The sequence below is a fragment of the Solea senegalensis genome, linkage group LG16 (assembly GCF_019176455.1).
Source record: "Solea senegalensis isolate Sse05_10M linkage group LG16, IFAPA_SoseM_1, whole genome shotgun sequence".
Classification (NCBI taxonomy): Eukaryota; Metazoa; Chordata; class Actinopteri; order Pleuronectiformes; family Soleidae; genus Solea; species Solea senegalensis.
In genome coordinates this window covers 19,323,040-19,344,044 of record NC_058036.1, presented here as the reverse complement: position 1 = coordinate 19,344,044, position 21,005 = coordinate 19,323,040, and the positions used below count along the sequence as shown (strand labels likewise).

The 21,005-nt window shown below is 42.8% G+C and overlaps 2 protein-coding genes across 3 annotated transcripts in view; both read right to left on the bottom strand.

Moving 5' to 3' along the window:
• Positions 1-7,617: 7,617 nt before the first annotated feature.
• Positions 7,618-10,307, bottom strand: foxa2 (forkhead box A2). Its single transcript, XM_044047030.1, has 2 exons — positions 9,993-10,307; positions 7,618-9,319 (listed from the first exon to the last, which is right to left on the bottom strand). Exons 1-2 carry the CDS (start codon positions 10,062-10,064, stop codon positions 8,108-8,110), a joined length of 1,284 nt encoding a protein of 427 aa, XP_043902965.1. The 5' UTR covers positions 10,065-10,307; the 3' UTR covers positions 7,618-8,107.
• Positions 10,308-19,415: 9,108 nt separating this feature from the next.
• The window catches only part of prkd3 (protein kinase D3), a 34,680-nt gene continuing 33,090 nt past the window's right edge, over positions 19,416-21,005 (bottom strand). For both annotated transcript variants that reach the window (XM_044047819.1, XM_044047820.1), the window contains exon 19: positions 19,416-20,963. In XM_044047819.1, the coding sequence (XP_043903754.1) occupies positions 20,790-20,963 (174 nt within the window). In that variant the 3' untranslated portion in view covers positions 19,416-20,789. The remainder of the gene's footprint in view (positions 20,964-21,005) is intronic.

The following is a 21,005-nucleotide window of genomic DNA, read 5'->3' as shown; positions in this document are numbered from 1 at the left end:
CAACAACGAGACAGGAGGGGGCGGTCTAACAACAGTCCCCGTCGCTCACACATCAATAACTGAACCTGGAGCCGCCATCTGGACTTTGCTTTTCTCTACTCAAACGCATGCGATTGGATCGCGCGCCGTTGTATTTGCATGTGAAAAGCTTTAGTGATATTCCACCATGAAGGATGACGCCGTGCTATTTGTGTAAACAAGCCCTTCAACAGACTACCTGTCATTCAAGGTGGTTTTTCTCGATAGGTAATATGTCTCACAATTCTTCTCCCGTCACAGTTTTGCATACGAACGTGAGTCAGTGTGACATTTGCATCGATGCATGAACACAACGGTCGCCGACACTTTGACCTCAACGCGGCGGTCGGTTGAAACAAGTCTGAGCGGTTAACTGCGGCCCCCGCTGTGACGACGCTCACCTATCACTCTTCACTCTCTCCTTCTGGTGGCCACTTTAAACACAAGTGTCTCCCAGCTCTGACCAATAAATATGTCAGTTGACTTCTTAATCTGGAAGGATATGAAGTGGCAAACGCCACGATGCCTCTGTCAGCGACAAGCAGGCGAGGGTTAAATAGTGTGCATCAGGGGACTACTCTGCAGTGTGGAAATCAGAGGCGCGTCATCCTTCACCGTAATCTGGTCAACAGCCCTATAGACACCTTCCAGCTTCCCTCGATCCTCCAGCCGAGCATCAGCCTTTCCATTATAAATAGCACGGCCATTTATATGGGATTAAATTGGGGATTAATTTGATTCAAGTCAGGGTATGGGAATTCATTAGTGGGCTGAAAGTGGCAGTATACATGGGGAGAATTTAATTTGAATCCCCCCAAGGGAAACACTATGGGGGCGCTGGGGGCTGCGTTGAAATGGAGGTCTTAAAGACAAGGGGGTGTATTGTTCCTCTCTTTAGATTCGGAGACTCGTAAAGGTGGCGTTTTATTGCTGTTGATGGGATGTTATCAAATCAAGAGCAGCGGTGTTATTGGATGAGAGCATCCTGAAGTAGAGCAGACAGACCAGAGAGAGTTGGGTTTATCTTTAAAGGGGGGGGGGAGAGGAAGGCTTACCCTCACATCTGGCCTCGTCTATCTGCATGGATCAGGATGAGTTCCTGACACTCGCAAGCAAAGACTGAGGAAGTAAAGGCACGCTTTTCACGCCCATTTGGCTCGCACTCGTACGGTATTGAAATGAGCACATTATTTGAATGTCAGTGATTCTCATGAATGTTGAAATGGCATATCTGTGCCGCCCGCCATTTCCGACAAGCTGTGCAGTGTAAAGTCAGGGCATTAAATTCAGCTCGGTCACAGATTACAGAATTCACCCCTGCACAACACCGTCCTGGCATTCACTAAATTGGACAAGTCCCATTGTACGATAGCCTATCACCGCACATATATCTGTATAGGAGAACATATGCAGGACAAAATATTCCGCAGTTTGTTATTCCGAGGACAGCGCTGGGGGCACCGGGCTTGTTTGCCTTTGCTGGGAGAGGAGATTGGATTGGGGGTTTAAATGAATCGCTGGCGCGCCACGTTTATAGGTTTCATTAACTTTTAATGAGTTGGGTGTCCTTCGCTGGGATTGGCTGGCAAAGCTTTGCCTTTACTTCCTGGAACTGCGGCTGAGGGGGAAGTGAGGACGTTTTCGCAGTGTGTTGGCTTCCATGTTGTGGCCATGTGCTGCTGAATGTGCAAATGGGTCAGAGAGAAAAAAAAAAAAAAAAGGCGGTGAAGTGTGTGGTACTATTCCAAAAGCAGAAAACCCCCAGATATCCATCAGCACTGGCAACTGGTGAATCTAAAAACCTGGGGGTGTTGAGCCTCAAGGGGAATAAAGAAAACTTGGAACATCAATCCCAGTCAAACAGGCTTCCCTTTACCACAGCTGACTGACATATCACTTTATGGCTGCTTTGCCAACAAGGTTTGATCTCAACGACGGGCATGAGACCCACTGGGAAATGCCTGAGGAATTACCAAGAAGGAGGGCTTGAAACACGAGTGTGTGCATCCACACAAACATTACCTGACTTCATGTTTTGAGTATCTTTAATCTCCACTCAATATAGTATCTTTCTACCTGGCTGAGTCCACGTATATGGAAGCGGCTTCTTCACGCTCCATGTTTCTCCTTGAGAATCTAATCTCCCTCTCGTCCTCCGAGTCTCGCTTCAGCTGTTTGTGACAGAAAGACAGCTTTTTTGATTTCCATCTCCGTCGCACTAATATATGGAGAGTTCCTCATCAGACATTTACATGATCTCCATGGCCCTTGATTGGTGTCTCCTCCTTCATTAAACCCCCAGTCCGCCAAGTAGGTTGGAGGCCTTTTTTCCTTCCATTTGCACAGTGCCAGACCTGTGTTGCAATACTTTACAAGGATAAACACTGGCCATCCATCCACTTCCAGGCATATAAAAGCAGCAGGGTAGTGAGAGGCACCCGTGCTGGCCTGAATAGATTGCCTTTAGGTCAGTGCACATCCCACCAGCTGCTGCCTCACCAGTACTCAATGGGTATTGTTGATGGACCGCTCTCTTTCTCTCGCTCTCCCTCTCTTAGGACATGAAGGAGTCCTGCACTGGAATGTCACATGGTCGTGTCAGAAGAGTTGCAGACACATCACAGCCATTGGCCGCATTCTCACCCTGTCCATCCTGCACATCCTTCTCTCTCACTCCTCTGAACCTGCGAGGCCCTTGTGCGGCCGTTCACTTTCTTATTAACAGCCACGTCACTTGCTGTAAAACTCTTCAGAACAGTTCATTTGTCATCTTTAGTAAAGATGAAATATTGTTAAAAATATAGGAGGAAGGAGTCCTATTTTTCTGCGAATGAGTGCAAAGGAGAGTATGTGTTTGTGACTGTGATGCACTTCTGTAAATCCCTCATTACACTGTGAAAGATTAGGACTCTTTGTTTAAAAAAAAAACACTCTCTACCTTCATAAGAGTCAACAGACTAACAATTAGACATGAACTGCAGTGTCTAAAATTGGGAATGCAAAATTCCCAAATGGTTAGCCTGCAACTTCAATTTGAAACAAAACAAAAAATATGAATTCAAAATGACTTTTATATGAAATGAAAGAAAGTGTTAGTATTTTCCTAATCATGCGTTCAACTTTTCAAAGATAATGTTGCAGTGCAAGATACAATATATCGATTTCTATCATTCTAATCATTTATATTGACTGAAATTTAAATTTAAGGTCAAATAAATGCACGCCTACACATATTTACATCCTCGAGTGGAGATTTCTGATGGTTTGATTATAACTGTTTATCATTTGTATAAATGACAATTGAATTATGGTCTGGACTGACCGTTTTTGATGTTGTCCAGGCTGCTTTGAAAACTTTAAATGTGTTATTTATTTTGTGCCTCAATTTACTCTCACAATGGTGCACATTTACCAGTAATAAATGCACTGACGATTTGTGAAAGATGTATAGAAACCAAAATTGTCCTTCATATAGTAGCCTTAAATAACAGACTTGTTATTTTAAATACTGTCATAAATTCAAACGGATTTCAATTGGAATCAAACGTTAATATCAACAGACATGTGGAGGTGTGTGTTTTCCCCTCACACACTTCTGTGCCTTAATAAAAAAAGAAGAAGAAGAAGAAGAGAAGCAATAACACCCTGACAGATTTATTGAGTGAACAAGTGCGAATAAAATGGGAGACACATACGGCAGAGGTGGACGGATGGACGGACAGACGGGAGGACGGAGCGTCTCTCACCGGGACGGGGCCTCCTGCTGAGAAACCATGGGTGGCTTTTGAGTTTTGACTTTGTGGTCCCTTTAATATACTGAGGGACGGCAGTTTGCCTTGCTAAGATATGGGATTAGGAGTATTTCTGGTGAAAGGGGAGTTAAAACGGGCTAGTGTGGACGGTCCCTCCCCTGCAAAAGGCTGAGACAGAATTACAGCTTGTTGGACCGGTGTCCCGCTGTCGCCTTGGAGACAGATCTACTTGGGTGTTCCAGTGCGCGGGCTGCAGCGCTCGCTGCAGAGCCTATAGGTGCAGCAGCAGAGAAAGAGACAGAGAGAGAGAGAGAGACACCCTGCGCCACACAGCACCGCGTCTGAATCCCTGCACTGACTTTACACCTGATTTAATAACATGCAGACAGATGAGCCGAGCGCTTTATTAGATGCAGGCCCCGATGACCACACTGTTCTACACTCATGTGCAGGGCTGCCGCAAATGGAATATTCCACATACAACTATTTTTGTTTTTTTTTTCTTACATCTCTTTGATGCGTAAAACTAATGGCGCCCGCGTGCGCCACTCAATCCAGCTGACGCCCATGGGTGGATGCGCGTATGGCTTATACTGTACTGAGTCACTCATTGAACAATGAGGCCCAAACCCGTCTTGCCATTAAAATGCATTGCTGTAGGTACAATTTCTCACTCGGGAGATTTGAGGACAATTATTTAAAGGCATGGACAAGAAAAAGGGGGGCGGCAAATCACTTATTAGATTGGATTAAATTATTAAGGCCTAACAAATAAAAAAAGGATTAGTAGATTTTTATACAGGCTTTAATATTATTTCATGTCCAACAAAGCCAGGTTATTTTTAGGTATAATAAAAAAATTTCAGCCAAAATCCAGAGGTGTTTGTGCCAATGCTCAGTCCGTGTGTGTGTGTGTGTGTGTGAGAGAGAGAGAGAGAAAGCGCACTGACAGCCAGGCCTTAATCAAGAAACATGCAAATGCGCGCACAGAAGAAATGCAGAGAAATCAGGTTAGCGCGGCTAAAAGGGGATCAACAGGCTGGACGGTCCTTTTATTCCGTTGCTATAATAATAATAATATTATTATTATTATTATTATTATTATTATTATTATTATTATTATTGTTGTTGTTGTTGTTGTTGTTGTTAATATTATTATTACGATTATAACATTATATTACAGTATATATTATTATAACCATAATAACACCATCATTATAGTGTATTTATACTACTACTAATAATAATACCACATTAATACGAATATACATTAATATATTATCATATTAAAAATAATTTGAAGGGGTACAAATAATTCAAATTTTTAAAAGTTGTCAATCAACATTAGTATTCTAGCTGCTTTAAATATGAACAAGGGAAAAAAACATATGAAATATTTAAAAAAGCATAAAATTAGTGGTTTAAAAGGGCCATTTAAAATGTTTTTATAATATAAAATGTTATATTTCAAAGCATCAGCTGCAGCAATGATGATATCGATCCGCCGCATGTACTGCAAAAAAATCCATCTCAAGAAGTCTCATATTTCACTGAGCAAGTTAACACACGCGCTGTAGTTTCTCGCGTAGAATTGCATGTTCGCATTTTCTTCATACTGATGAAATGTTGGTGCTTTAATTTAGTTGGTTTTTTTTTGCATCCTCTGCATAAAATAAAATCGATCATTTTCTTTTTTATTATTATTATTATTATTATTATTATTATTTTCACCTTCTCGTGCAGTGCAGCAAAATCACTCAACTCAAAGAGACACAAAGAAAGAAAGAAAGAAAAACTTCAGTCACAATCAAGCCGCAGATCTCGTCGTGCAGCTTTGCGCCACCCTGTCGTAAAAAATCCAATACGTTTCCTTTCTCTCATGAATTTAGGATATCAGCAGCCTCTGCCCCCCCTTTCCACGTCCACTGCACCCCCTCCTCCTCATCCGCGTCCCACAGAGAGCATCTCATGCAGCAGTATAACACATATCCAAGTTATTTTTCTATTTAAAAAGAAAAAGGAGAAGATAATGAAGATGATATAGAAATTAAATGCTTCATACCTGTGCAAAAATAGCCGGTGCTTGTTGCTGGCAAGCCACACAGGAGCCCATTGTAGAGGCTCGCCGTCTGCCTTCTGCAAAGGGCTCCAGACATCACGGCATTTATTTGAGCTCAAACTCTGTCACTGTTGACTTTAGCACAAAGCAAAGATTTCACTGCCCCGCTAGTTAAAAAAAAATGATTATTTTACAGAGATATCGATCAGTGTGCTATAAAAAAAATCAGCTTAGCATTATATGTCTAAAAATGAATAGAACGAAATTTAATGTCTGTGTAAATTTACAGAGTCGCTGCTGCGTCCTATTCAAAGTTTACACTTGTGCAATTCTGTGTGTGTGTGTGTGTGTATGCGTGCGTGCGTGTGTGTGTGTGTGTGTGTACTCTCCCTATATGTGGGCATAGCCTCCACTCCATTGTTTACTGGCTTTGTTTATTCGCAGATCACGCTGTTTAAAGTGCGATCTGTAAAGAGGGTCTGGAGAATAAACGCACACTTTAGGCCGCTACGTGTTCAGAAGGCGAAGGGTGTCATGTGGTGCTGCGAGAGGTGCAGGGAAAAAATGTGCACCACACTCTCCTGGCCTTGGATGTGAGCTCAGCGGGGGAGAACACAGGCAAGAGGAGGAGGAGGAGATGGAGGTGGAGGAGGAAGGTTTGGGGGTGTCCTGATTCATGTGGAAGACAACTACAGCCTATCTTATCTAACAAGAGGGGAGGGCCCGACTACTTTTAAAATAGGCGGCAGACAATGGAGCCCCAGATTGTGGGGATAGAAGTTAGAGCAGCACATTGAAGGCGGCTCTGTTCCCAAATCAGCCTCCTTTTGCAGCAGCCATTCTCCTGCACCACGGGAGCCTGTTTTATGTGACAATGACACTTAATCTTAGTCACTGATCTAAACTGCTGTGTGTGTGTGTGTGTGTGTGCGTGTGTGTAGTCTCACTTATTAACTTTATTGTATATGTGCATGCGCGCATTAAAATGGTTGATGATTAAAAAAAACGTTATTATGACACTAAATGATATGCATAATATCATATATGTGTATGCATTTATGTTAGGTGTCATTTGTATTTACCTCTTGTTTATTTTTATGTTTCTCAGTTCCAAAAGTGTTGGATAAACTTCCCCTTCTATATAATCTATCACTATATATTTGGGATTAATAGAGTGCATAGATTTTATTTGCACTTTATTGGGTTTTTTTTATACTTCTGAATATTCCATTTCTTTCTTCTCGACCACAACAATTTCCAAAGATATGACAGAGAGTGACTGGATGTGCTGGATAAACTTTTCCCCCCCTGTAACTATATATCCCACATTTATGTTTGGGATTAATGGAGAGTGTGTTGGTTTCTGGCTTTTGTTGACATGTTCAGAATTGACAAACTGAGAGCATTGTGCTCAGTGTTGTCCAACAAATCTATTAATCCGTGCTGAAAATATGCGCCTTGTCAAAACAGCACACAGCAACACTGATGGCCAGAATTTAAAAGAAAACAATAATCCTTCTGAGACAGTCAGGCATCTTCCTGCTTGTATGTGGTGGCTGCATGTGTGTTAATGTTGTTTGTTACATTATGCATGTCTTTTCTGTTAGTATGGGTTATTATGCATGTTGTAAAATAAGCTGCTCTTCAAAAATAGTCGTTGTTATTCATTATAAACGAATTCAATTTAGTATTAATGTGAAATATCTCTGCTTACAATGATATGTTGTTATATTCGATTAACAGCCAGTTTTTTATTATAATAATAATAAGAATGGTCGAACACTCATATTCAGGAAACAAAACCAATAACACTTTAATATAGATTCTGTTCTTGTCACTACAAGAATACACATATACAAGCCATAAATAGGAATCACACAAATGATTGAAGAAATCCTGCGAGGCATCATTTAAATTCATGTCGGAATCCTTGATATGCAGATGGAGGCTATTTATTTTTACAGCAAGTTTTCTGTTTGTCTTTGGGTCCATTCCTGAAGCCTGACCTCTGAACAGATCTCGTCACATTATCATCATTATCATTTTTTTGTCTTTAATTATTATCATCATCATCATCATCATCATCATCATTATCATCATTATCATCAACAACCCTTTCTGAAAAATAATTAAGCTACTAACAAACTCGACAACTAAAAACGGTGGGAAACATCAAAAAAATATCTGAAATACATATTGTACACAAACTCTATATTTTTGTTTTTTTTTATACAAATGTACAAATTGAAAGGGCAGGAAAATCCACATCTGGGTCAGTTTATGTGGAGTTCATGATCGGCCTGGAATACACGCCTTGGTAGTAAGATGAGTCAGGTATGGATGAGGAATCCAGAGCGGCTTTCCCCGCCATGGAGCCCATGGAAAAAGCCCCGGCCATCGGGGAGCCGTAGCCGGAGTAATGCATCACCTGCTCGTAAGTCTTAAGGTCCATTTTGTGATGCTGCTGTTCCGACGACATGAGGTTATTAATGGAGAAAGGGTGGTTAAAGGAGTAGTGGTGCTCCGGCTTCAGGTGCGCGTCGTGCGCAAGGACCGAGTGATGCTGCGACATGAGGTGCTGCCCCTGCGACACCGGCGAGGCGGCGGCGGCAGCGGCGGCGGCTGCAGCAGCAGCAGCAGCAGCGTGCTCCGGGCTCAGCGCCTGGCTCGTCTTCATGTCCGACAGAGAGCGCTTGTGGTCGCTGGAGGAGTGGTTGGAGTGCGGGGACTCGTTGCCGTTGCAGCTCTCGGAGCTGCTGTTGGAGGAGCCGCCGTCTCCCCCCTTGCTGCGTCCGCCCTCCTTCACCATCTTCTTGTCGCACTTGAAGCGCTTCTGCCTCCTCAGGTAGCAGCCGTTCTCGAACATGTTCCCGGAGTCCGGGTGCAGAGTCCAAAAGGAGCCTTTGCCGGGTTTATCCGGCGACCTGGGCACTTTGACGAAACAGTCATTGAAGGACAAAGAGTGGCGAATGGAGTTCTGCCAGCGCTGCTGGTTCTGACGGTAAAAAGGGAAGAGGTCCATTATCCACTGGTAGATCTCGGCCAGTGTCAGCATCTTACTGGGAGACTGCTGGATGGCCATGGTGATGAGGGAGATGTAGGAGTACGGGGGTTTGGCGTGTGTGTAGCTCCTGCGGTAGGTCTTTGGGTCTCTGGACCTGTTGATGTTCGACTGTCCGTAAATGGGGCTCATGGCGTTCATGGTGTTGTAGGATGTCAGCGCGTTCATGGACGCGGGCTGCGCGGTCATGGGGCTCATGCTCGGGCTCAGCGCTGCGCTCATGGCCGTCATGCCCGCGCCCATGCCGTTCATGGCTCCGGTGCCGGGCGACATGCCGGTCATGGAGGGACTCATGCCCGTGTTGACGTAGGACATGTTCATGGAGTTGGCCGTCATGTTGGCGCTGGTGCTCATGCCGGGCATGCTCATGTATGTGTTCATAGAATTCATTCCCAGGCCTGTGTTCATGTTTCCAACCGCGGTGTAACACTGTCAGTGAGCGGGGGAAAGAAAGACACTCATGAGTTTCATGGGACACAAGCACATGAAAGAAAAACACACATCCTTATTTTTCTTTAACCCAAAAACACATTATTTATCTTATAATTAACGCATTTAATGCGCAAAAAATGCATTTACATAAAATAGAATCAGAATTAAAACAACCCAATTCTATAGAGCGAGTTCAATAATCCGCTGCACAAATAATAAGAAAGTACATAGTTGATGAAAATGTTGACACTTGACACAAAAAAAAGTGACTGCAGCGCAAATATTTAAATCACATCCGCACCAAAAAGCAAACAGCGCGGGTGTTTGTAGAGTGGAGACGCCGCCCAGCAGGGAATTATAATAATAATCCTGTTTCGAAAATATACTTTTTGGATTCACGAAATTATAATCCGACATAATAATAATACTACTAATAATGATAATAATAATAATAATAAAAGGCGCCCCCTCCTCCCTCCTCCCCTCTTACATGTCAAGCAACTTTGTTAGGATAGCGCGCTGCGTGGAGATGGGGGAGGATTTGGAGGCGCCTCAAGTCAATATTTGATCACAAAGTTAATATTATCTCAGGGCTAATATTGAGTTGTATAAAATGGGATCGGCTTTAGACGAGGGGGGAAAAATATATCTATATATTTAAGGTACCCACCTCGGGCTCTGCGTAGTAGGTGCTCCAGTCGGTGTGTTCGTGTCCTTCCATTTTAACTGCTCCAAGCATCATGGAGGACTTTCTACAAAGCGTGTCCCAGCTGAGGAAAAGCCAAAAGTCTCCCCAATAGCAGGTGACTGGGGACCACTGGGTGCGCGTGGGTCGTCGGCGTGTCCCGTCGTCGAGGACTGGTGCATGTGTGTCTTCCTGCAGCCCAGCAGTGAGACGCGTCTGTCAGTGACTAGAGTTCAAATGACGCTCCGAGCTGCCTGTTAGCGCTGTGATATAGCTCTGTGCGCCAGGCAAGCCTCCAATCCCTACTTCTACGCCTTGGGCCCTATTTGAATAATCTCCTCGCACCTAGATGTGAGACTCCTCAAGCTTCCCCCTCCACCCACCACCACCTCATCCCCCACCCACCACCACCACCTCCCCAATTGTACACCTTCGCTGTCTGAAAAGAACAGTTTCATATGAAAAGCGTCATTATAAACTCATCGTATTGTGTTTTTTTTTTGTTTTTTAAAGGAGAGCCATAAAAGGAATGTGTGTCGCTCCTCCACGGCGTGGCTTCTCATCACGCGCATCCTCACCAAATATGATTAGTCCATTTCATCTGAGCTTAAAAAAAAATCATACATTTTTTTATTATATTATTTGAATTTATAGTCTGGAATTATATAATACACATGTTTTTACTGTTTTAGCAACAGTGTAAATGATACTAAGGTCAAATAATCCAACAACACATGTATCTTTAACAGAAAGAAATCATTATTTGGACAAAATATTTAGTGAAAGGATTTTGCTGCTTTATAAATTGTGTGTTTAGGCCTGTTGTGATTTTAAACGCCCTAAGAAATGGTTCACTGCTATGAGTCTGCATGTTCATCAATTCACATCATTTAAACACGTTTTGATAAAAAAAAACTAAAATGTGTGATAATAGTGATTATATCATCACTTTCCCCCAGATTCTTCACAGTTGTGCTCCAGTAAAATACACAAATACAAATATAAAAAAAGCTGCAGCTGCAGCTTTTACATCCATTGGCATGTTTTCCCTGAATAATGTCGCTAATATTTGCTGATAGATGAGACTTTGTTCTGCTTTACTAACCTGGATGTGTGCATTACTGTTTCCAAACGCTTTAATTAATGTTGAATATGGCAGACACAGCTTCAGAGCGCCCTCTCTCGGTTATTGACTCCAACTGACTGGGGCTGTTTGTGGCACAAGAGAAAAAAGAAAATAGTCCTTTTTTTCCAATTTCTTTGAAATTTAAAATCCACATTTTTCAGAAACAATAAAGAGCATTAGTATAAATTGCATTCATACTAAATGAACGCAAATAAATGAAGGCGTCATTACGCAGCTTATCAAAGCACAAACTCTGTCTGTTTACCCACCGCTTTGCTTGTTAAATAGAATGTACACTTTATATAAACCCTAATGCTTTTAAATGAGTTGTGTTCAAATAGGGGACGCTCTTCAAATAATAGTGGAAACTCCTTCACTTGCTCCCGCTTGTCTCTCTCTACTGTATATTTGTGCGACACAAACATCAAGGTGAGGCTGCAGTCCGGTGCCAGCCACGTGTCACTGGTTGTACATCTATTTGACTGCATATTTACGCAAGAGCATAACTATCAGTATAGAGCCCCATTAGTAAAGGCGAGTAAACCCTGTCGTGTTGACGAGGGACTAACAGAGAGTCTGCTTAACTTGGAAATGAGATCATGAGAAAAAACCTGTGTGTGACTGTGTGTGTTTGAGGATTGAGGACTGCGTCAGTTGGAGAGCAGGAAATCGTCAAATCTGCGCCTTCTCGGCTTCACTTTTTTTTTAAATAAAAAAAAAATAGATTCTTATTTTTTGAAATGACATGTTTAATTCTATGAATGTAATATTTAATAATCAGGTGCACCATATTTGTCGAGCTGCGTCTATCATGTATTAGGGATGCTGAGCATGTATAGGCTCTCGTATAAAATGACAATAAACGCTGCACTCATGAATAATGTATTTAAAAAAATATAGAATATTTAAATTAAATCTGTGTGTGTGTGTTACACCATATGTTGTGTGACTAGAGCAAATATGTGCTGGTGAATGTGAGCTTAAATGAGTCTTCACTGTTGCTGAATTATGACCAAATCTAAGTGTGTGTGTGATTTTTTTCATATACTATACATACATATATATATGTATATATAGATACATATATATATATATATATATATATATATATATATATATACATATATTTATACACAGACCCTCTCTGATGGTCCTTGACCCACTTGACATTGTGTTCCTGAATGAGACATGGAGCTAATTCCACTGTTAATCATCAACCTGCCTCATGGGTCCTCCCACATGGGTGAAGGTCACATTTTTGGATTTAGTCAAAAACACAAACAAAAAAAAAAATGTCACCATGACTCCAGTTTCACCTGTTCTGCTGCTGTAGTGTGTGTGTGTGTGTGTGTGTGTGTCCTCAGTGTCCTCAGTGTCCTCAGTCTCACATGAAGAGCTGTTCTTGTTCTGGTGGCCTTTTCACATGAGGTGCAAGAAAGTTGGGCAACGGTCGGTGTCCTCTGTGCAAGGTCACAGAGGAACATGAGTCTGTGATGTGTGTTTCACAACATCTCGCCAGAGAGAGCTGAAAATGTGACTCGTTTGTTTGGTTTGTCCTTAATAAACCTCATCGTTTAATTTGTACCAATTTTTCTTCCATGGTAACAGAACTCAGCAAATCCTGTGTGTGTGTGTGTGTGTGTGTGTGTGTGTGTGTGTGTGAGCAGATTACATATAAATGTGTCCAGGTCTCAGTGTGGTCGTCCTACTGTGATTGGGACATTTTAACATATTGGTTCTATTTGTACAATCAATACATGATGATGAACAGCATCTGCCTCCGCTGCAACGAAGGATTTGGTCATTTAAGGCTCACACATCACACCTCACACATTATGCAATATAAATAAAACATGAAAAATAAATTTTCTCCAAAAATTCTCATTGCACTCATTATCAAACTTTAAAAAAAAATGTTAAAAAGTCATTTAAAAGTCACAAAACATAAAATATACTGCATGTGCTTATAGGCAGACAACAATGGCAATTTACAGCAATTTACATTTAAGCATTTAGCAGATGCTTTTATCCAAAGCGACTTACAAAAGAGGAATAAGGTAGCAACAATAATACATAAAAGACAATGCAAAAAGCTGGGAATTATGAGATTATTTTAAAAACATTTAGAGAAGAACAGTCTTCAAATTTGTACCCGGATTTAACGACTAGTGAATAAAGAAACATTACAAGACTAAATCTTTGCAGTTGTTTCTGGACATTGGTGTTAAATGAACAACATATATCAACAATTAGGTTTTTAAGCAAAAAAAAAAAATGTATTATGATTTTATTAAAGTAATATAGTAAGAAAGCCAACCCCCTCTTAAATAATCTATCATTTCTCATTACATTTTAATCTGTGCATGTGTGAGCTGTGAATCTGTGATCTACCACTACCACACAAATGAGACGTAAATGAGATGTGTTGTTTCTGGAAGGTTGACTTTACTCCCAGTGCCTGGTGCGTCCGTTCTCCTCTCTGCTCCCCTCAGGCTTGGTTTGCTCATCATTCAGCCTCCATGATGATCATCTGTGTCACATTTCACACGTCCCAGGTGCTAACCCTTCCACTGATTATGATGGGGGGCAAACACTGAGTGTTAAAAGTTTAATGGGTCATTTAAAGAAGTGAAAGCATGACGTGAGTGTGAACAAGGCCCTAAAAAATGACAACCTTTTCTGGCACAGATGCTGCTCAGTGTCTGGGTGCTGGTGTGTGTGTGTGGGGGGGTCTTGCTCTGAGGAAGAGGAGGAAGGATCTCATGGAGCATTCCTTCAAACACCCAGAAGTTGTTGGCAGGAATGTGTTAACTTTAAGTTTCAACTTTCAAAGTAAGCATCTGAAATCTAAAGATTCTTTTTTCCGTGAATGCACTGAGTCACACACAAAAGCACGGGGCAAAGGGTTAAGCATGTGATTCATCAAAATAAATTAATAATAACGAGAGCGTATTCCACTCTCTCCAAGAGAGAGAAAAAAAAATGTGTTTGCTGCCAACTTGCCTGTGGTGACAGTAAACATTCCAGAGCCAGGCTGGAGTTTGGACTTGCCATTATCTGCCACAGCTGTGACAACGCCTGTTGGCCACAGGTTTGTGGCTGGCCACACTGTGTTTACCTGGAAATGAATCTGAAAAGCGGCCCGGACTGGGAAGGCACACAACCCCGGCTAAATAAAAAGTGAGTGTGGTCAGTGCAGGAAGATGCAGTGGGAGGGAGTCCAGAGTTATTGCACTGGCCCCCGGTGCATGGGTCAGGGAGCAAACACACACACACACACACACGTAAACGCACTAAGGACATCCTCAAATATGCACCGTTTGATATTGAGAGGAATGTGGGGGCGAGGGGAATGCCATTCGATATGTTTTCTGTTGACTGTATCCAGGCCGCTGCAGATTGTCATGGTAAAGGGACCCTATGTGTTGACCGCTGCCCGTCATTTATCAAACAAGGTGACAGTTTATCTATGAGACCACAGGAGTAGAAGGTGGAATCCCATCGGAAACACAGAGCACTGAAGAGTGAGTGTGTAAATGTCTAATATACATGAACAGGGTTTGTTTTTATAGATCATCAATGAGATAGAAAAGAGATTAAATCAGTCAAAACTTATCGTTTATGAACAAATGACCACCATTTATAAACAGCGTTAATAGAAAACAAAGTGATTTCACAGCCAGATGACAACATTAATGGACTTTTAAAAGAATAAGACCTTTTTAAAAGGAGCTGTACAGATTGTTATGTAGAAAGAAGTGACTATTTTTATGTGTATATTCATTCTTGATGTGAATTAAAGGTTAATTCTATACTCCAAATTACAAACAAGCTAATATGGATTAGCTTGAAAAGTGTGCTTCCTTGTCTGAACTTTCAAAGCAACATGGGATGGTTTGTGTATTAGAGCCCCAAAGATTTAATATCATCAAATCAGCACATTGTTATTCATTAGTGGACCAACTGCAGAGTCAATACACATTTAATCACAGACTGGAGGCAATTAAAACGGGAGGGGGGCTAGTCGTGCTATGCTAATTAAAGTGCCCGGCTCCCATGGGAAGCTCTGTGTCTAAATATCACCACAATCGAGCCCGTGCCATAATCCGTGATGAGTTATTGCCGTTTACTCTCGGCCCGCCATGCTGTCAGATCCCCGTCAGGGCGGACGAGAGGGCAAACCCAGTGTGATGATTAAAAAAAAAAAATCTGTGTCCTTAATGGTCTTTCTAATCCTAAATGACTCGAGGGACGTGGGAATAAAACACAAACACACCCTGTCCATGACAGTTAAATTAATTAATCAACCGCTCACTGATATGAAATATGGCCGTTTAATGGAGTGCCTTCCCCTGATCGTGACAACGGTCAATTTCCTCAAACGTGTGTCTCTGAGAGGCCTCTTGAGAGGACACACACACACACACACACACACACACATCTGAGTTCTACATCTGAGAGAGGCTTCTTCTTTTCCCATTTCCTTTTTCCATCAGTCACTCAGAGAGTGGGGTTCATATCTGCTGCCGTCTTATCTGTATTCCTGGCTGATGAGGAAATTCAACTTTGGGATTACCTCTGACTGCTGACCCAAATCCATCTCACTTTCATTATCCCCCTGCCTCAAAGGCAGAAAAAAAAACCTCAAGCTGTCTCGGACAGAGACTCACCGCTGTCACATGGCCAATCCCTGCGTCTTAATCTCTCTAACTATCTTTGTTTTTATGCATTAGAATAGAAATTAAAAGCTGATAGAGGGATTCTTTTTTTCCTCTCCCTCATCTGGTCCCACGTTAGAGTCGAGCATTTACGTCCACCAGTCTCCTTCCTGAGTGTCCATCCATATGCAGATGGCTAATTTGTTGTGTTTACAGAGCAGCATAGAGGGGGCTGACAACTCTTGAAGAGGATCTGAAAGGGGGCCGCCTATGTCACCCCAGGAGCCTGGTGGTTAAAGCCTGCCCTCAGAGCAACAACATAAGTGTCCAATCTGTGTTTGCTTACCCGCGGACGCCGATGGCCGAGTCCCGGCCAGGAGCCAGTAAATTGTGGCTTTTTTACAGGCCCTGACAGCTAACAGACTATTGGGAACAGAGGCCCTATGACATGGCCACTCAGCAGATTAGCACCTCATCAGCCTCCTGCAGCTTCGAACAAATAAGGCCCCTGCCTCTTTAAAGAGACAATAGGGCCACCGCCGCTAAACAGCCCCCTGCCAAGACTGCCCCCCGCCCCTCTGCTGCCACAAAACTTCCTGGTATGGTCTTTCTCCAGGCCACAGCTGCATCAAGGGCTCCTTCTCTACGAGTTCCCCCAAGCCCACCCTGACCAGATGTGTGTATTTCAGGTGAGCAAATATTGCCACTTGCCTGAGAGTTCAATGGCCTGTCCTTTTCGATGGGTGGGGGTGTGTATTGCAGGGGGTTCATGTGGCTTCACACGGCAACCGATCCACAGAGCGGGTCAGGGGGGGAATTCTCCCGGCACAGCTGGAGTCAGCAAATCAAACGTACCTATGCGGCTCATCTGCATTTTCCCAGATGAGGAAACCGTCGGCCAGCTTTTTCATTTCCTCTCTCCACAGCTTTCACAACAAAAGGGAAAAAGGACTCGGCGTTGTTGCCGACCAGACACCACACATGCAGCTTTGACCTCGTCCGCCCCTGCAATACACAGTCTAAAAACTCGGACCTCAAGATGTCGTATGTCACGTTTACACTCAGATGTTCTGTACGAGGATGCAGAAGGTTTGATTTAGGCCTTTAACCTGGACAGTTCCCCATGAGACGTCAGTGTCTTCCGTTAGCCGTCCCCATAAAGCAAAAACACACAGGGGAACCATTTCCCATGATCCAACACTGCTTCCCAATATCATGAAACTTTAACCCCCGGCAGCATAAATGACATACTCTGCCATTAAATGACTATGATTTAAAGCATAACGGGCAATTTTACGTGTATTCCCAGCAGATGTACACAATATAACCCCAGTTATTTAGGCCCTTATTCACAAGGTTCACACGCAGGGGAATTGAAAGCTAAACTTGACCACTTGTCATGTTTTGAACACACATTCAAACTTGGATTTAAAAACAACGCGCTGGGACGTTTGTCCTTTGTCAAGAACATGAGACGTAACGCAGCGCTGAACACCAGATTTCCGTGTGTGTGTGTGTACTAAAAGTCATGAATCACTATTTACTGGTCATGACGCAAAAGGCAGCATTGTGAGCGTGAAAGGCCGTGGGCTGAATGTCACTCGCAGGAAAGGCCAGGCTCACAGCTGAGCAGGAGTGGATAAGCTTAGGTAAAGGCTACAGGCCCTGCAGACACAGCCAGCTGTGTATTGGGTCAGAAGATGATGTGTCGGTGTAGACTGAGGACCACCTTGATCCCCGCTGGAAGTCAAACAGAAGTGTGGGTAGCCGTGTCCTGGGAGGCCCTCTGTGCCGTCACAGTGAAATGACACCGGCCCAGAAAGCAAACAAGATCTCTCTCCATCTCGCTCCCAAGCTCAGGCCAACCTTGTCTGGGTGATGGGTTTTTCTGTTGTTCTGTTTGTTTGCTTGTTTGGTCTGGAGCTCATGGATACCCAGCATGGAGCGGAGAGGAGAGGAGAAGGGGAGGAATAGAGGATGTGGTGGTGGTGGTGGTGGACGAGCGTGTGTGACACACACACATCATCGGACCTCCCCGTGAGGTGACGAGAGACCTGCAGAGAAGCTAGCAGGCAAAGCTGCTCCACAAACACACACAGACCTCAGGATCCTTTCTGTCAAGTAGCACAGTTTCAGGTCGTGTAAATTGCATGTATTCAGGTATTTACAGAGTCAATTTCATATGACGTGATGATCATTTTTTTACTTTAAAGTGGGGCCAAAATTAACCAAGAAACCCCCCCCACACACACACACACACCACTTCAGTAGCTTAACCTACAGAGAGTGACACCTTCTGGCAGCAGAGAGAATTTCTTTCTGCATATGTATATATATATATATATATATATATATATATATATATATATATACATATATATATATACATATATATACTGGCCACATTATTAGGTACACTCATTCACTGCATGTTTCCAAGTACATGGAAAATGAAGCTTCAGTTCAATAAGAAGTCTTTTAAATGTAAATTCAGGGGAATCGAGAAACTTTGCAGACCCTGCATCAATGTCACACCCAGATTTACCAATAAAAATCTGTAATTCAAGTTTGTTAAGTTTAGTCACTCATGTCTTGTTTTCTTATGCATTTCCTGTAACCTGACTTCCTCCCCTTGTGTGATTTGTCTGCCCCGCCCCTGATTGCTTTCACCTGTTGCCACTTACCTCATGCTTAAATAGTCATGTTTGGTCCAAGAGTTACGTTGTCAAGTTTTCCCTAGCAAGTTATTTGTGATTCTCTGCTTAAGTTCACTCAAATTGAGATTTGTTTGACCCTCCTGAAGAGTGAGGTATGGTAATGTTTTTTGTTTAAATTCTTATTAAGTTAAGTTTTTGTGAAACTTTACATTGACTTTGAGTCCACCAGTCTCGTGTCTAAAAGCATAACAAAATCACATTTTAAAGGGGAAGACATACAATTTTCCCCTTGCTACAGTGAAATCTCCAAATACCCTTTATTTATCTTGTTTTAAATGAAATCTATTCATTATACAAGCATTAACTATAGATGTATAACACTAGCATGCAACCAGAGGAGGGAGACATTGCTCCACATTTCCTCTCAATGACTGAGGCGGCACATGCTACCTTTGATTATGTTCTGCTTTTATTTTGTCTAACAGTGCTGTTGTATTATTCCTTTATTATTCCTTTTGTCGATGAAGGTTAATGGGGTCACGTGGTCTCGCTAAGACGGGTCACGTCTTTAAATCATTGAGACAAATGGACAGTTTTATCAGGCTGCAGTTAAAACACACGTTTGATACTTGAATCGAATCCACGGCAGCGTTTTTGTCATGAGTGATTTCAAAGTTGTCCACACACACACACACACACACACACACACGTCCACCACCACCCTCTTTAACTGTGTCATTACTCCCTTGTGGCGAGCGGCTGGCTCGGCGCACTGCGCGGTGTGGTGTGGTGCAACAATCACATCCAGCTGCTGAGGACGGGATCTGACACGTGAAACCACTACACAAGCACTCACGCATGCAAACACACACACACACACACACACACCATGATGCAACATACAAGCCCGAGCTATTGATGCACTGAAATCCCTCGTTAAATTCAACAACATGAAGAAATCTTTACATTCTCACTTAAGAAATTCTTTTATTCCATTGGTATGAACTGAAATATACAAAACACTGACACCTGCCAATCCAGCGGCAACAGAGACAGGAAAAGGACAACAGGAAACAGGAATGTACTCCCAAAACACACCAACAAAGCAAACTATAAAACTGTAGCACTATAAACTCCCATGTGAACTGAATTGGACTTTCTTTCCAAGACAAAGGGGGGGCTGTGAAAAACGGGTCCCAGCGACGTCATAAACAAGGAAAGTGGACCCCAGTATTTAGCTCCACGTAAGAAAACAAAAAAAACCTGGGTTGGCTGTGTGCGGCCGTGCAACAAACACATACAGTACATTCATAAAGAATTGAAAACACAGTTTTACGCATAAAATGTCTTTTTTTTTGCTTTGGCTTGGTGGGACACTTTGTGTAGACTGAGGATTTTAGCTTAAAGCAAACACGCAGAGAACAGTGAAGGGGTCTTAACACTTTCTGAACATTCAATCAGTTTATCGTCGCTTTCTAACCTCCTGCTGAACAGAGGTAGTGGCCCCATTATTATTATTACTAGTATTATTATTATTATTATCATCCTTATTGCATTTACTGAACGTTTAAACACTCATTTCAGATAAATAGTTTGGAAAACACTGAAATGAAAACTTAAATGAATGAAATACCTGAAGTCACCGCTGCGTCGCAGTGAATAGTGTTTCTATTCATTCACCACGTTCACTGGTAATATAGTGCAAAAACCTACCACAGTTACTAAAATACATTAAAAACATTACATAGAAAATACATGTGATAGTTCCAGTTTCATGTCAAAGGACAATCTCACAAAAAAAACAGTTCGGAAACGAGAAGAAACTCAAGTTGAGTTTGATCCTCAGACTGTGAATCCCTTGTGAACGGTGCCCTTTACTCCTGGGATGAGATCTCACTGTCTCTCACTGTCTCTCTGTGTGAGACATACTTCACCTCAATTGTATGTACATGAACTATAGTTCACCATGTGTATTTCTTTGGCTTGTGATTGTTCTCGAGAAAATCCGCGGAATGTTTTGACATTGTGCAAAAAGAAAAAAAAGGGAGAACGCGCTTCCTCTCCCTGTGACACTTTTTTAATGCGTTTCAGTTGCGTGCGCCTCCTCCTCCTCCTCCTCCTCCTCCTCCTCCGCCCGATGCTCGTAGCAGTGCATCAAGCCACCGTTTCTGAGTTTTTCCCACTCCTCCGGAGCGTAATTCTCCATCTGATCGGCTTCTTTCTGTTTCCACAACAAACAGTCCAGGACGGGGGGAAAACAAGCGCTCCCAAAGCTTCATACGAAAAGTCCCCTGTGTCGATCCTTTACGGTGCACTCCGTTCCCCCTCCCCCCCCGGGCTGCTAGGGATCCTCTTCCATGTCGTCCAGGTTTGGAGCCATGATGAAGTGCTTGGGGTAGACGAGGCGGTGCTCGTCGGCGTACTCCTCCCAGCGCGCGTCGTCGCTCTCGTGGGTGATGTAGCGCTCGCCTCGCCTCGTCTCAAACTCCCTGAGGTCCAGCCACGTCTGGTAGTCCTGAGGAAACACAGAGAGACGCGGAGATGTGTATTATGTTTA

Excerpts from the sequence above, each read along its gene's own strand:
- foxa2 (XM_044047030.1), bottom strand. The coding sequence starts at position 10,064 with ATGATGCTTGGAGCAGTTAAAATGGAAGGACACGAACACACCGACTGG. Across the intron at positions 9,320-9,992 it reads CCTACTACGCAGAGCCCGAG|TGTTACACCGCGGTTGGAAA; the intron begins GTGGGTACCTTA and ends GCTCACTGACAG.